The sequence below is a fragment of the Panthera pardus genome, unplaced genomic scaffold, assembly GCF_024362965.1.
Source record: "Panthera pardus isolate Hobbes unplaced genomic scaffold, ASM2436296v1 HiC_scaffold_8, whole genome shotgun sequence".
NCBI lineage: Eukaryota > Metazoa > Chordata > Mammalia > Carnivora > Felidae > Panthera > Panthera pardus.
Genome location: NW_026527013.1, coordinates 65,146,863 through 65,159,150, shown reverse-complemented (window position 1 = coordinate 65,159,150; position 12,288 = coordinate 65,146,863). Strand labels below are relative to the sequence as shown.

Sequence of the window (12,288 nt, the reverse complement as noted above, 5' to 3'; positions counted from 1 at the left end):
GGGGTTCATCACACAAGCGGATCAACAACTTGTTTTCGGGAACCGGTACCTACACAAAAACCAGGATCGTAGGTCTGCGGAGGGAGAAGCCAGAGGGAACGATTATTTCACAGAAGTCAACTGTGATTTTCTACTCTGCCCGGGGATACCCAGACACCTGAACTTCTGAACCGATCGACGGCAGAAAACACCACAGCAGCAAACACCCATCGCCTGGGCAGTTTTTAGGGCCCTGAATGCTCTTATTGTGTCTTTGGAGCCAGTGGCTCTGAATCTTGCACAAGGGGAAACAGATGCGGAGATAAGTGGAGGCCAGCGTGACAGCGACGTCGGGGGCTGTCCCTCCGGGGGTGGGGGGCAGAGCCTGCTGTCAGAAGCCACTGCCCACGGCCATCTCCCTCTCTGGAGCGGTCACTGAGCCTAACACCGCTTGCTGTCTCTCCCTCCCTCCCCTTCCCTCTCTGTGTCTGTGTCTCTGTCTCTCCCAGGTCCCTCTGCTCCAACAGGACTTGCCTGGTTTCGGTTTCATGGAGTTGGCCTATCAACAACTCTAGAAAGCAGGGGGTGCAGAGGGGCAAACACAAGGGCTGAGAGACGGAGCAAAGGTGGCCCAGCACACTTCTGCTCCTGCAGCCAGGCCAGGGGAGACATGGCCTTACAGCTGGGGCCACCCTGTGAAGGAGCCCTGGGGACAGGGAGCTTTGGAAACACCCCCCCCCCACCTTGTCCCTTGTCCTTCTTTCCTTCCTCCACACCCACGATGGACTGGGGACCTGGCTGTCCCCTGGGAAGATGCATCCAACCGCCCTGGGCGGTCGTGGCTCCTGGGCCAGGAGCTGGGCAAGTTTCCAGTACTGTCCTCATTTCCACCTGCAAGCGAGCAGGTGGCCCCAAGAACAGCCCCGAGAGCCACAAGGAGCCTCAAGGGCCACTGTCACGTGTGCAGGGCTGGCTGCGGTCCCCAGCCCCGTCCTCAGCCTCCTGAAGTGCCCTTTCCTTTCCCTAAGATGAGCCCCTCCCTTCATATCATTTGCTCTGAAATCGCCGTGCTCACCCATAATGAAGTCAAAATGAAAAGCCAGCTGCCCGTCCAGAACCACAACTTGATTCCTTTTCAAGCAGCCCGAAGTCATGGCTGTTCCAGCACGGCTAAGTGCACAGCATGCGCAACTGGCCGTGACGAACCCCGGTGGTCACTCAGCATGAGTCTGCTCCCCAGGTTCACACAACTCCTCCACAAGCTTTACAAAAAACCCTCAGTTCTCTGTGGTTCAAGCAACGGACACAAACTAAAGAAAATGCCATATCTGCGCAGCGAGAGGCTGTTAATAAGACTGTCCTGCCTGTTTGCAAGTTGCCAACGGAGTAAATCTTAAAAGCCCTCGTGGCGCAAAACAGAATTTTTTTGGAGCCCTGTGTGGCGAGGAGTGTTCACTATGCTTATCATGGTGATCGCTTTGCAATATGCACAAATATTGAATTGGTATGTTGTCCATGGGAAACGAATGTAATGCTACATTGCAATTATGCCCCAATTAAAAGTGCATCCATACATAAAAACAATGCCTTTCCCCGCCCCTGATACACAGAGGTGACTTTCTGCCCAGTGCCATTTCACGACATTTCTCGAGTACCTTATATGTGCCAGGAAGAGGCAGTAAAGAAATGGATATGGCTTTATTCAAGCAACTGACAACGGCACTTAACAGGCCAACGGGAGTGGGCACCTGGTCTACCTTGTCCACCGTTTTATGTGTCTGGCGCAGTGTTCATTTGTTAAACGTGTACCTGTAACCTTCGCGATTACACTGTACAACTGTAATCATCGCGCATGATCTGTATATGATTTCCCTTCTATAGATGAGAAGACTGAGGCTGATAATGCAGCAGCCCGCACGAAGGCACCCGTCTAACACAACAGCGGAGCTGATCCGAACCCACAACCTCTCCACGGAGACGCGTTTTTCACTCCCGCCCTGGCGAACCGCAGAGCCCAGGCTCGTGGTCCCAAATTTCAAACGGACAACGAGCAAGGAGTGGACGTTGCCTGTGTCCTAACAGGAAAGAAGTGTGTCCTTGGTACTACTGTGCAGGTAAAGGCAGACTTCATCCCACAACTTCCACGGTGAAGTCAAATTCTGCTTATTGCATAAAATGTATACTGTTGATCTTTGTTTTTTCTCCCTCCTGAAGAGTGAGATTGCATTACACTTACATTTGGGGGTTATTTCCTTATCAATGACGCTTGTTTTGAAGGGGGCGGGTGTGTGGGGAAAACGGGCCAAGCCTATAATCTATTTAAAACGCCTTAGGTCACAGACCTCTTTAATAAAACCCATTATCCCTGCCCAGAGAGAGCCCTTTCATTTTCAGATGGGTAGATTTTATTTTTGCAAATCTATCATATCACTGTGAATTACACTGTATCGTAAAAAAAGAAATGTTCCAAGAGAAAGCTAAAGCAATCTGCGAGGTCTTTGTGTCTGGTCAGGGGGACCTTATAGGTTTTCCTAACAACTTGACAAAACAGGTCAGGAGAGCATAAAAACTTCTGGGCACTCTTATTTCATTTCTGATTCTTTTCATTTTTCAAAAATTAGCTGCCAATCTACACATTTTCATGATTATTCCACGGAGTATTGCTGGCACAAATAACAATGAAAAACAAGATTTCAACAGGACAGCAGGGAATCCAATTTGGCTTTCGCCGGGCTCCCCCTCCCCCATATTTAACGGAGCCACAGAAAACGCCTCCAGTGGTTCGTTCTACTGTGAACCTGCTTTTTTCAGGGCAAATTAGCTCAGATGTGCAACTCTGTCCTCACATACCTCCCCCCGCCTTTGGGGCAGGAACTGGTATGCAAAAGAGGAAGGGAGGGGGGGGGACCGAAGAAGCCTTTTCAAAATACAGCTAAAAAGCATGCTGTTTGAAAACATTCTCAGCAAGGAGATATTTAATGCAGAAGGGAAAAGAACACAAGAATACTGCTAAATGTCATCATGGAGCCACCTGTCTCCAAGTGAGGTATAAAGAACGATGAGAGATACTGCATTACATTAGAATTTTTTTTTTTTAAATAGAGAAGGCAGAGTTAGAGGGACGGTTCCCTACACTCACCCATCTGCTCTCAAAAGCAGGTCCTGCACAGGATTTCTAGGGGCCCTAGAAGGTTCTGGCATTGTGTGATTCTCCTATGCAGAGAAGAGACTGTAAAGGATCTGGGAAAGAGGCTAGTAAAGAATGTTCCAGCACTAGACCACAGGCTCTCAAACTACTCCCAACATTGTTTATGTGGCAACCATGGCAGAGACATTCACACTCAAAATTTACATTCACTTTTATAGGACTTTTCCTGATTCTGACTGTCCTCAGAAGCCATTTCCTAAGCAGCTTCCTCAAATATAAATGGCTTTTTACACTTCGCTTCATCACTTAAGTAAAAAAAAAAAAAAAAATCTAAGTTTAGAATCATTCTCTTCTACCCTCTTCCCGATTTCAGAAGACCTTCATGCATGGCCAGCGACTGTGCAACAAAAATGAGATTTACACCTTTAAAAAAATATAAAAACTGCCCCAAAATAATGATGTGCACCAATATTCCCAAGAGTGCTGATGTCTTGTCATTTCTTATTACAAAGTGATGAAACAGAGGAGCATTTTCCTGTTCCTATATTGCGCCCGCCCCCCACCTCTCAAGTTATTTTTTTCACTTAAAGAAAAAAGGATCAATACAAAGTTACAATGTTCACTAAGTGTTTTACTCAGCAACTGCCAGTGCTGTCCTTGCAAAGAGAACAGTATCTTCTCTGGTCCTCTTAGCAGTGGCTTTAGTTAAGGTGTTAGTAGATCTTTTCATGGACACACGTGGAACCTCAAAATGAAAACTGAACACGCAAATCCACTTGTGCTGTATACCCATAACATTCCTCCAAATGGTAACACTACAAGACCGCCAGACTTTTTTAAATTGAAGGGCTTGTGTGAGCTGCCTTGGCGAAAGATACATTCCACTGAGACCCAAGGAAGTACACTGAGATAAATCTCCCCAGGCAAGGCCGGTTGTTTACAAATACACCCACATCTGTTTATTTCCAATAACTGGGAGCCACTGCTGATTTGCCCACTGAGAACATTCTGGTAGGGACTGTAACCTTTTCTCGTTTCAGGTTAGCCTCTGCTGTCTGGTTGGGAGTGAGACAAGATCTACCAATGTACATAGGAACCTGGAGAGAAAATGTGTTCCGGAGCAAACACGTCGAGGGACTCGTGGTTGCCCAGACTTCCAGGTACCCCTTATTCCTTGCGATGGAAAAAGGCTGCTTGGCCCAGAGAGAGGGGCTGTTTCCTCCTGGCTCCAGGGAGGAGAATGTAGACACCCTGCTGACTGACTCCCTCCACTAAAGCCACAGAGTTTCCGGGCCAAAGGGAAATTCTCTCTGCAAGAAGACACACATTCTGAGCTCCTCTGTTCTTTTTGGCAACACCCACAAATCATCAAGTAAAATCACTTAAAGTGAGGCAACTTTGTGAAAAGCGTTAAAAAATCACCTATGTGCCCATTTTCCCACTACGTCCACACCCCATGGAATGTGGATTCAAGACCCCGGTTCCTTGAACCCTAGCCTGCGTCCCGGGAGCTGCAGGACTCCAGAATTCACCTCGCTCCCCCAACCTCAAACGATCTCTGCTGAAGTCAGACCAAGCCGTTTCTGAGAAGAGTAGAAGGGGGAACACACATATCAGTTACTTGGTGAGAACGACTGCTATGACAATCTACCCAACAATTACAGACAAGAAGACCGCTCAATGTTCTCGGTGGCCTCTTCAGTTGGATCGAGTTCGCAAGGAAAGTTCTAGATGTCCATTTTATTCTGGGACAGACTGAGAGCTCGGTCCCAGTGGGGCTGTAACCCAGACGTGGGTTATATGTCCAAGAGCCCTGCACAAATGACGAGGTCCATATGAACACACGTTCCTGGCGGGTATCAGGCCCAACCAGGATCGCCTAGAGCCCAGTCTGTAATCCACAACCTTTGGCCTACAAGGTCCTCATGCAAACCCGGGTGTGGGGTGTCATCAGTAGAACCTCACAGAAGCTTACAACTTCCTCCTCTGTAGGGCTACAAAGAAATCGGCACGTCCTTATTTATAATTTGGCAGAAAATGCTCATGTCCGTCAGACAGCAAAACATAGGAGAGCTAATTTTGAACAGTACAACCAGATTTTTCTGCGGCCCTTAAGTAAGTATAAATTATTTTCAATGCTTCACTTTTAAGTATCTTGTTGTTTGTTGTTATTGTTTAGCAAGTTTCCTTTCTTTCTCAGAAGGCTCTCCTCCTCCACATGAAGCTGGAGGTTCCTGAAATCCAGGGAAACACGGACAACTCCAGGCAGCAGGAAGCCCCGTGTAGAAAAGCCCTCGAAATTTCCAAATGAGTTTTAAAAGGGAATTAATTGCCTTATCTCTCTAACAACCTCCCATAATTAGTGGTCTGATTTCAGTTTAATGAAGTGGGATACACAATTTATCAATATGGTTCCACCGTGGATCTCTTTGCATATCACTTTAATTTTCCGCCCTACACAAAACTCAGCCACAAAGGAGGAGAAAAAGGTCAGTTTTTCAGGCTAAAAGTGGGGCTCACACCGGGGGGTCGCTGGCTCTCTCTCCTTTCCATTAAAACCCTGGAGGACATTTCAGAGTGTCTCAGGAACAAGCTTATAAAAGATCAATTCCTCATTTTCATTTCTCCTGAAGATTCTAAAGTAAACATCCCCCCCCCCCCCCACCGACCTTAGGGCTAAGGAGGTATCTCATTTGCTCTGAGTGTGCCAGCGAAAATCTGACTCAAGGACCAAAAAGCACCCCCCAAAAACCGGACGAATCAATGTCCACGGTGGAACTCTTAGCTTTGGAAAGGAGTCGGACCCACATGGCTCAACCTGCAATTGTTCCAAATGACCAGAAAACGCCTTGGAGGGTTGATATCGGCGCGATCTCGAAAACGGAGCTTAAAGTCCCACCTCGGTATGGATAAGAGCGCTTAAAAATACTTCATGCCGCTCTTTGTCAGTTGTTTGTACAGCCTCTGCAAGCCACCCCCACCCCCCCAAGAAAGAAGCAAGACGGAGGGAGGGCAGGGAAGGAGGGCAGAGGAAGGATGCTGGGTGCGCCCTTCACATCCCACGGCCCCCCGAGCCCCCCGGCCTGGCAGCTGGGCACCATATCCATTACGCTAACTTTTGGCGCGAAAACGGCAGGAAGAGAGTCAGATTTCCTTTAGCAGTGAGCTGATTGCCGGAGAAAAATGAATCATTGCACACTTGAGTGAGAAAATATGAAGAAGGCACTTTCCCACTAATTAGGGCCCATTCTGGGCAATCCGTTAAGCAGTGGCCCCTGCGCCACGAGCCATCAGGAGGTGGGGCACAGGAACACCCGAAAGCAGCGCGTGCAAATGGTGCATAATGACGCTCTCCATCACCCCAGACAGGTGGCGCAGGGGTGCGGGGCAGGGGCTGGGCAGGGGCCACACCGGCTCTCCCCCCCGTCTATGCAAGCGCAGCAGAGAAAGCGTGGGGCACTCACCAGTGAGCGCGTGCCTCCCAGAGACCTAAGAGCGCTGCCTTTTGAGGACTGGGGTGGGGTCTTCGGACCCTGGGCCGCGTGGAGTCCCCTCGACTCAGCCGCCTGAGAGGGACCCTGCTGTCCCCCGGGGTGGAGGCCCGTCTCCTCCACCACCGCCTGCACACTCCACTGGGGCGGAGAGAAAGGTGGGACCATTTGCCAAATATGCAAAAAAGGAGGGAAGATAGTTTTCTCTCAGGAAAACACGGGCAGGAAGGGAGCCTTGCACTTCCTGTCCTGACCAAAACGGGTTCAGAGATTATGAGGACGTCTGAGCTGACAGGCTTGCGGTGGAAGACGGAGGGAGCTCTTTGAGTCAACAGGAATTGAGGGCTCCCCGAAGGCAGACATGGCTACACGGGAGAAGGGAAACAGGGCCAGACCTGCACCGGGCAAGACAGAGGCCCCCAGGCCTGGCCGTCTGGGCTTTCGCCACGTCTGACAGAGCATCGCGGGTGGGTCACTGGGGGCACCTGTGGCAGCGGCCTGTTTATCACAGCAAAGTCAGACAAGGACAAAAAGCCAACGGAAGCCTGTAGGCCGTGGCCTGTAGGTGTAGGCCTCGGCCGGTGCCCCGCGGGCCCTTCTCAGGGGTGACCCCCCCCCCCCCCAGCGACACACACACAGAGGTGGCCCTGCCCCCTCTCCCCACAGGAACTTCTGCAAAGCGGCTTTGGGTTGGCTGCCTCTCACTCGTCCTCGTCCCCACACAGCATCTCACGCCTCACGTTCCATCACGTCTTAAAGACATTTGCCAGAGTAGCACACAACGTTTAAAAACCGCGTCTGAGGAAAGCTATGAAAGCGACAGCCTGGCAGGGCGGGTATCACGGGAGCCACAGAGAGAGGAGCCGGGTGCAGAGTTGTTTCTCAAACTGCACAGAGCACCGCCGCCCCCTCGGGTCTCCACAGGGAACCAGCCACATTGCGGTCGCTGGAGTTGGGTCTGGGGTGTGAGAGTCCCCAACGGGCCCCACTGCTATTTCCTACCTTATCTGACTTTGAAGCTTGTGTGTGTGTGTGTGTGTGTGTGTGTGTGTGTGTGTGTGTCTGCCCCTCCCCTGCTTGCTTGCTCTCTCTCTCTCTCAAAAATAAATAAAAAATAAATTTAAAAAAATATCAACAGACCCACCCCAGACGGGGAGTAACCTTAAGCACCGGGGGCCAGACAGAAGCAGCATCTGGTCAGAAGCCCGAGGCACAATCCCCAGGAAGGCCTGTGAGCCTCACACATCACAAGCGTTGCCAGAGAACCAACAAGAGGCTTGGGTTCGTTCCCCGTGCGGGAGCCACTGGGGGAATCTCCATTAGAATAAGGCAACGGAAACCAATACTTATTTCGTAGCGAAATGATTTCATAATCACAAAGCTTAGAAGATGGGAAAAACGCACACGAGCCGTGAAACGGTGTTATCCTTGACGGATTCTGGGTTCACTGCAAAGCTGTAACCTGCACACACAGTCTTGGGCAGACACCCAAAGTACTGACATCGTTTACGTCTAAACTCAACAGCATAAAGAGGAAAACCCATCGCGCTTTAGTAAAAGGCAAAAACCAACCGAACAAACAGAACCGAAAAGGAGGGGCTTTATTACTCACGTCAGGTCTGTGTGATGTGAAAACTCTCACCCTGCCCCTATGCCTCCCTCTCCACGCCAGCTCTGTGTGTGTGTGTGTGTGTGTGTGTGTGTGTGTGCATGTGCAGAGACGCACAGAATTTCTTTATTTCCTGTATCTGTTCACGCACACCTGATCCTGAAGCACACACGGGACTCGTGTACGTGTGGGGGTAGGGGCATTTCATCACATGGCATCCACCATGTTCCCCCAAATTTCCAAAGTTTGACATGTATGTTGACAATGTGCAACTGCGTTACCTAAACATGAGACACACAAATCCAAATCAAGGGGGGGGGATCCCCCCAAAACAACCATCATCCTCGAACGCTTAAGTCTCTCACCAAGTGACAAAGACACGGTGGCCCCCAGCACGCCTGAGCTTCAGACCTCTTGGCCAGGAAATTCACCAAGCTCTTAATGTCTCAACAAAGGAACCGGTGCCACGGACGGCCACGGTTTACCTTCCCTCACGAGGCTGTGGACCAACTTCTCCAAAGCGTCCAACGTCACACATGCACAGTTTTCTTTACAGACCCGCCAACTTGTCCCGCGAGAGCACACTACTGGGCTATTATGGCCACCAGGCTCCTGAATTCCGAGGAGGTATAATTAATTCCTCAAGGTGCAGCATTTCACTGAAAACGCTGGTGAATTAAACAAACAAGCATGCTGGGATTTGCAGAGCCCCTGCCTTCAACTACCACCAGGAAGCAAAACGGGAAGATGGCACGGCCACTGAACTCAATAACACGGTCTCGCATCAACCCGGGTGGACTTTAAGACCGGGAAGCACGTTTTTGTTTTTCTGTTTTTGTTTTTTTTTGTTTTTTTTTTTTTGCCACGTAAAAAAGGTATCAACACATACGTTCCTGGAAAGTTTTAAAATCACATACATGATATCAAGCCAGAACTGTATGGGATTTGAAGACGTGACATCATTATTTACATGTGTGCACACAAGTTCTGTTTTAACACGTTCTGCATATCCTATGATGTAAGCAGGTAATCTTCCTGCCACGGATACTTGTCACTGTTTAAAATTTTAGCCACGTTGCCAAATAATCTGATTTGTCGCCGAAACAATTCTGACACACGGAATACCGAAACATACTCAAACGGCAGCTTTAAAATTCCATTTGAAAGATGAATCCCATTGACCCCCTCAAACGTCTCCAAACAAAGAAAGAAATCCAAGAGGCTCCAACCGTTTCCTGCTGGTTTCTCTCTCCTCTCAGCTCAAAACCAAGTGAACCCATCTTTGCAACCGTTTCAATTTCTATGAAAGTTGAAATATTGTACACATTGCATATTTTCTAATTCCATAAATTTTTCTCCTTGAACAGGAGTTGGTTTGGGTGGCAAGTAGATATTTTCTTCAAGAGAAGTTTGAGTCTCCAAGTTCAAAAACAAGGTGTCTGGGAGCAGAGATGGGGGTGGGGGGAGGCAGGGGAGGGGAACAAGCAGCATGCTGGCTGAGCCAAGCACGCTGCCTTGAATTCGCTCTGGGCCGGCTGCAGCCCTGGGCGGGGAGAAGGAAAACAGTGTTGGCAATGCCTGTCCAGACGCTGCGGACTTTCTGCTCTCCACATGTCACACTCTGTGCCTCGAAATTGGAAGAAAAAACAATCTCATCGTCACTAGGTTCCTCCGGAATCACCGAGGATCCTTGACCATTTTTTTTTTTTAAATACATTTTCAAATACACCCACCAGTAACCTGACGCCTTCTTGCCAGGGCGTTTGGAAACCTAATCGCCAAAATTGCAGTCAGCAAAGGAACCACTAACTTTTCAGACCGGGATAATTCTTCATTTGGCAGAAAGCAAGTTCAGACGCGATCTAATGGTTTTTCAGGACAAGCAAAAGGCTGGCCCCTCAGAGATCAGGAGAGAAAGCTCTCCCTGGGTGACTTTATAAAGCCTGGCTTCCGTCACCTCTAGGTACATATCAATTTAAATGCAACGGGCGCTGGACCGTCCTCCCCGTGGTGACAGCGGGGCGGCTCACGAGTGTCCCACGCCGGCCTGGCCCTGCGCCTTCGGTCACCGCACAAGTTGACGGCGGAGGCTTTGACAAAAGTCAGCGCTCTCCCTATCCCCAGAAAGGAGAGGCGGACCTGAGCGAAAGCAGGGATCACAGCTATTACTGCCTTGTCTTTTCATTCTCTTCCTCTCTGTTTTTTTTTTAAGCCACCGGCTACTCTGAGTTTTCCTACTGAAATTCAATTGGAAAACACTCACGTGGACGTGTGCGTCGCACTTTGGGGGCCGAGACCGATCCTCGGGCGCGAACAGCAACCTCGGGGCCGGGGCTCCCTCTGCCCCGCCGGGCTCGCCCGGGGCCGGCCGCCTCGCCACCTCCAAGGTCCCGGCCGGGCTCGGGCTCGGCGGCGCTGCGCGGGGACCCGGGGACCGTGGCCGCAGTCGCCGCCCCGGGCCGCGCACGCACTTGTTAGAGCGCCCTGCTAACTCGGCCGCCGGGCTCTTCCCAGCTTTCTTTCACAACGACTTCCTGAAGTTGCTCACTCGCCCGGTTCCCCATTTCTCCGCCACCCTCCCCCCCCATCCCCCCACCCCTCCTCCGCCGGCTCCGACCCGGCTTTCGCGCTCGCTGCCGGCCGGCCGCCCCGCGCGCACAGCGCCGCCCACGGGCCGCGCACCTGGGCCGCCCACGGGCCGCGCACCTGGGCCCCCTCCGCGCCGTGCCCCTGCGCCCCGCCACCTGCGGCCGCCCGCGCTCCGCAAACTTTGGGGGCGGCGCACCCCTCCGGCCGACCGCTCCGCCGGCCCGCAGCCGCCCCGCCCCGCGCGCTCCGCCCTGCCCTCGCCCGGCTTGCTGCCCCGGAACGCGGAGCGGGACCCGGGGGGCGCGGGGCGCGGAGCCGGGCGCTCGGCCTGGCGCGGAGGGGGACTCGGAGCGGGGCGCGGGTCCGGGCGCGGAGAGGGACTCGGAGCGGGGCGCGGGTCCGGGCGCGGAGGGGGACCGGGAGCGGGACGCACAGACGGACGCGTAGCGGGACGCGGACCCCGGGCGCGTAGCTGGAAGCGCCGCCTTCGCCCCAGCCTCCGCCGCCGGGTCGCCGGCTCCCGCGGTGCGGTCCGACCGCAACTCCGGGACCGCGCGCACAAACTTTGCCGGGGCGCGGGGCTGGGTCCCGGCCCCCCCTCCGTCCCCACTCCCACCCCCACTCCCACTCCAGGGCCGCCGGGGCGGCGGCGGGCGCGGGCCGTACCTGCTGGCGCCGCCGCCGGCTGCAGCCCGCTCGCCCGCGCCGGGCCCGCTCGGCGCGCCGCCGCCACCCCCGCGCGCAGCGCGCCCCGGCCCTCCCCTCGCCGCCGCGCTTCCTCATTCCAGCGCCGCATCGCGCCGCGGCCCCGCGCGGCAGGTGGCGGCCGGCTTTCTGCGCCCCGGCCCGGGTGGCGGCATCGGCCGCCGCGCCGCGGGGCCCGCGCTTAACCCTTGGGGACCCGGCGCGGGCGACGCGCGCGCGGGGCGGCCGGAGGCGGCGGCGGGGCGGGGGGTGCTGCTCGCCCCGCCGCGGGGACTCCGGGGACCCGGGACATCGTGAGGCACTTTCCCCGGTGTCTGGGGTGGGGAGCGTCCGTTGCCCGCCCGGCTCCACGTCCCTCGAACTGGGGCCACTGGGCTCCCCGTTTCCGGCTGCGACCCCGGGTGAGGAGTGCCCACTCGAGGGGGTGGGAAAAGTTGATCCTCCGCAAGTGAGGGGAAGGTGCGATTCATTTTCCCAGACAACCAATGGAAGGAATACCTCTCGTCTCTCTTCCCTCCCACCTGCTCAGGCAGAAGTTAGGATCGCGCCTTCCATCTTGGTCTGCGTGCACACCCAGGTGTGACAGGGCGGCCGCGGGAGGAGGTGACAGCGAAGGCCTCGGCACCTCAGACCCCCCCCCCCTTCCCCGAGCCCCGAAGCACGCGAGGAAGGCGCTGCGTGTGTCTCGTTGAGACAGGAATGCGGGCTCTAACCGCGCACCTCTTGACGCCCGTCACTCTCATTAGCCGGGCCCCACCCGAGCGGGA

General features: G+C 53.6%; 1 protein-coding gene across 17 annotated transcripts in view; it reads right to left on the bottom strand.

The window, feature by feature from the left end:
* The window catches only part of IKZF1 (IKAROS family zinc finger 1), a 102,699-nt gene extending 90,643 nt beyond the window's left edge, over positions 1 to 12,056 (bottom strand). For 2 of the 17 annotated variants that reach the window (XM_053898318.1, XM_053898321.1), the window contains exon 1: positions 11,483 to 11,611. Coding sequence is in view for 3 of the 17 variants with exons in the window: in XM_053898328.1 (XP_053754303.1) it covers positions 11,483 to 11,612 (130 nt within the window). In the remaining 14 variants the exon portion in view is untranslated. Of the gene's footprint in view, positions 1 to 6,591; positions 7,213 to 8,230; positions 8,264 to 10,490; positions 10,795 to 11,482; positions 11,638 to 12,019 lie in introns of those variants that run through there. The other 15 variants (XM_053898327.1, XM_053898326.1, XM_019451007.2 and 12 more) reach the window with 12 other exon arrangements.
* Positions 12,057 to 12,288: the final 232 nt, after the last annotated feature.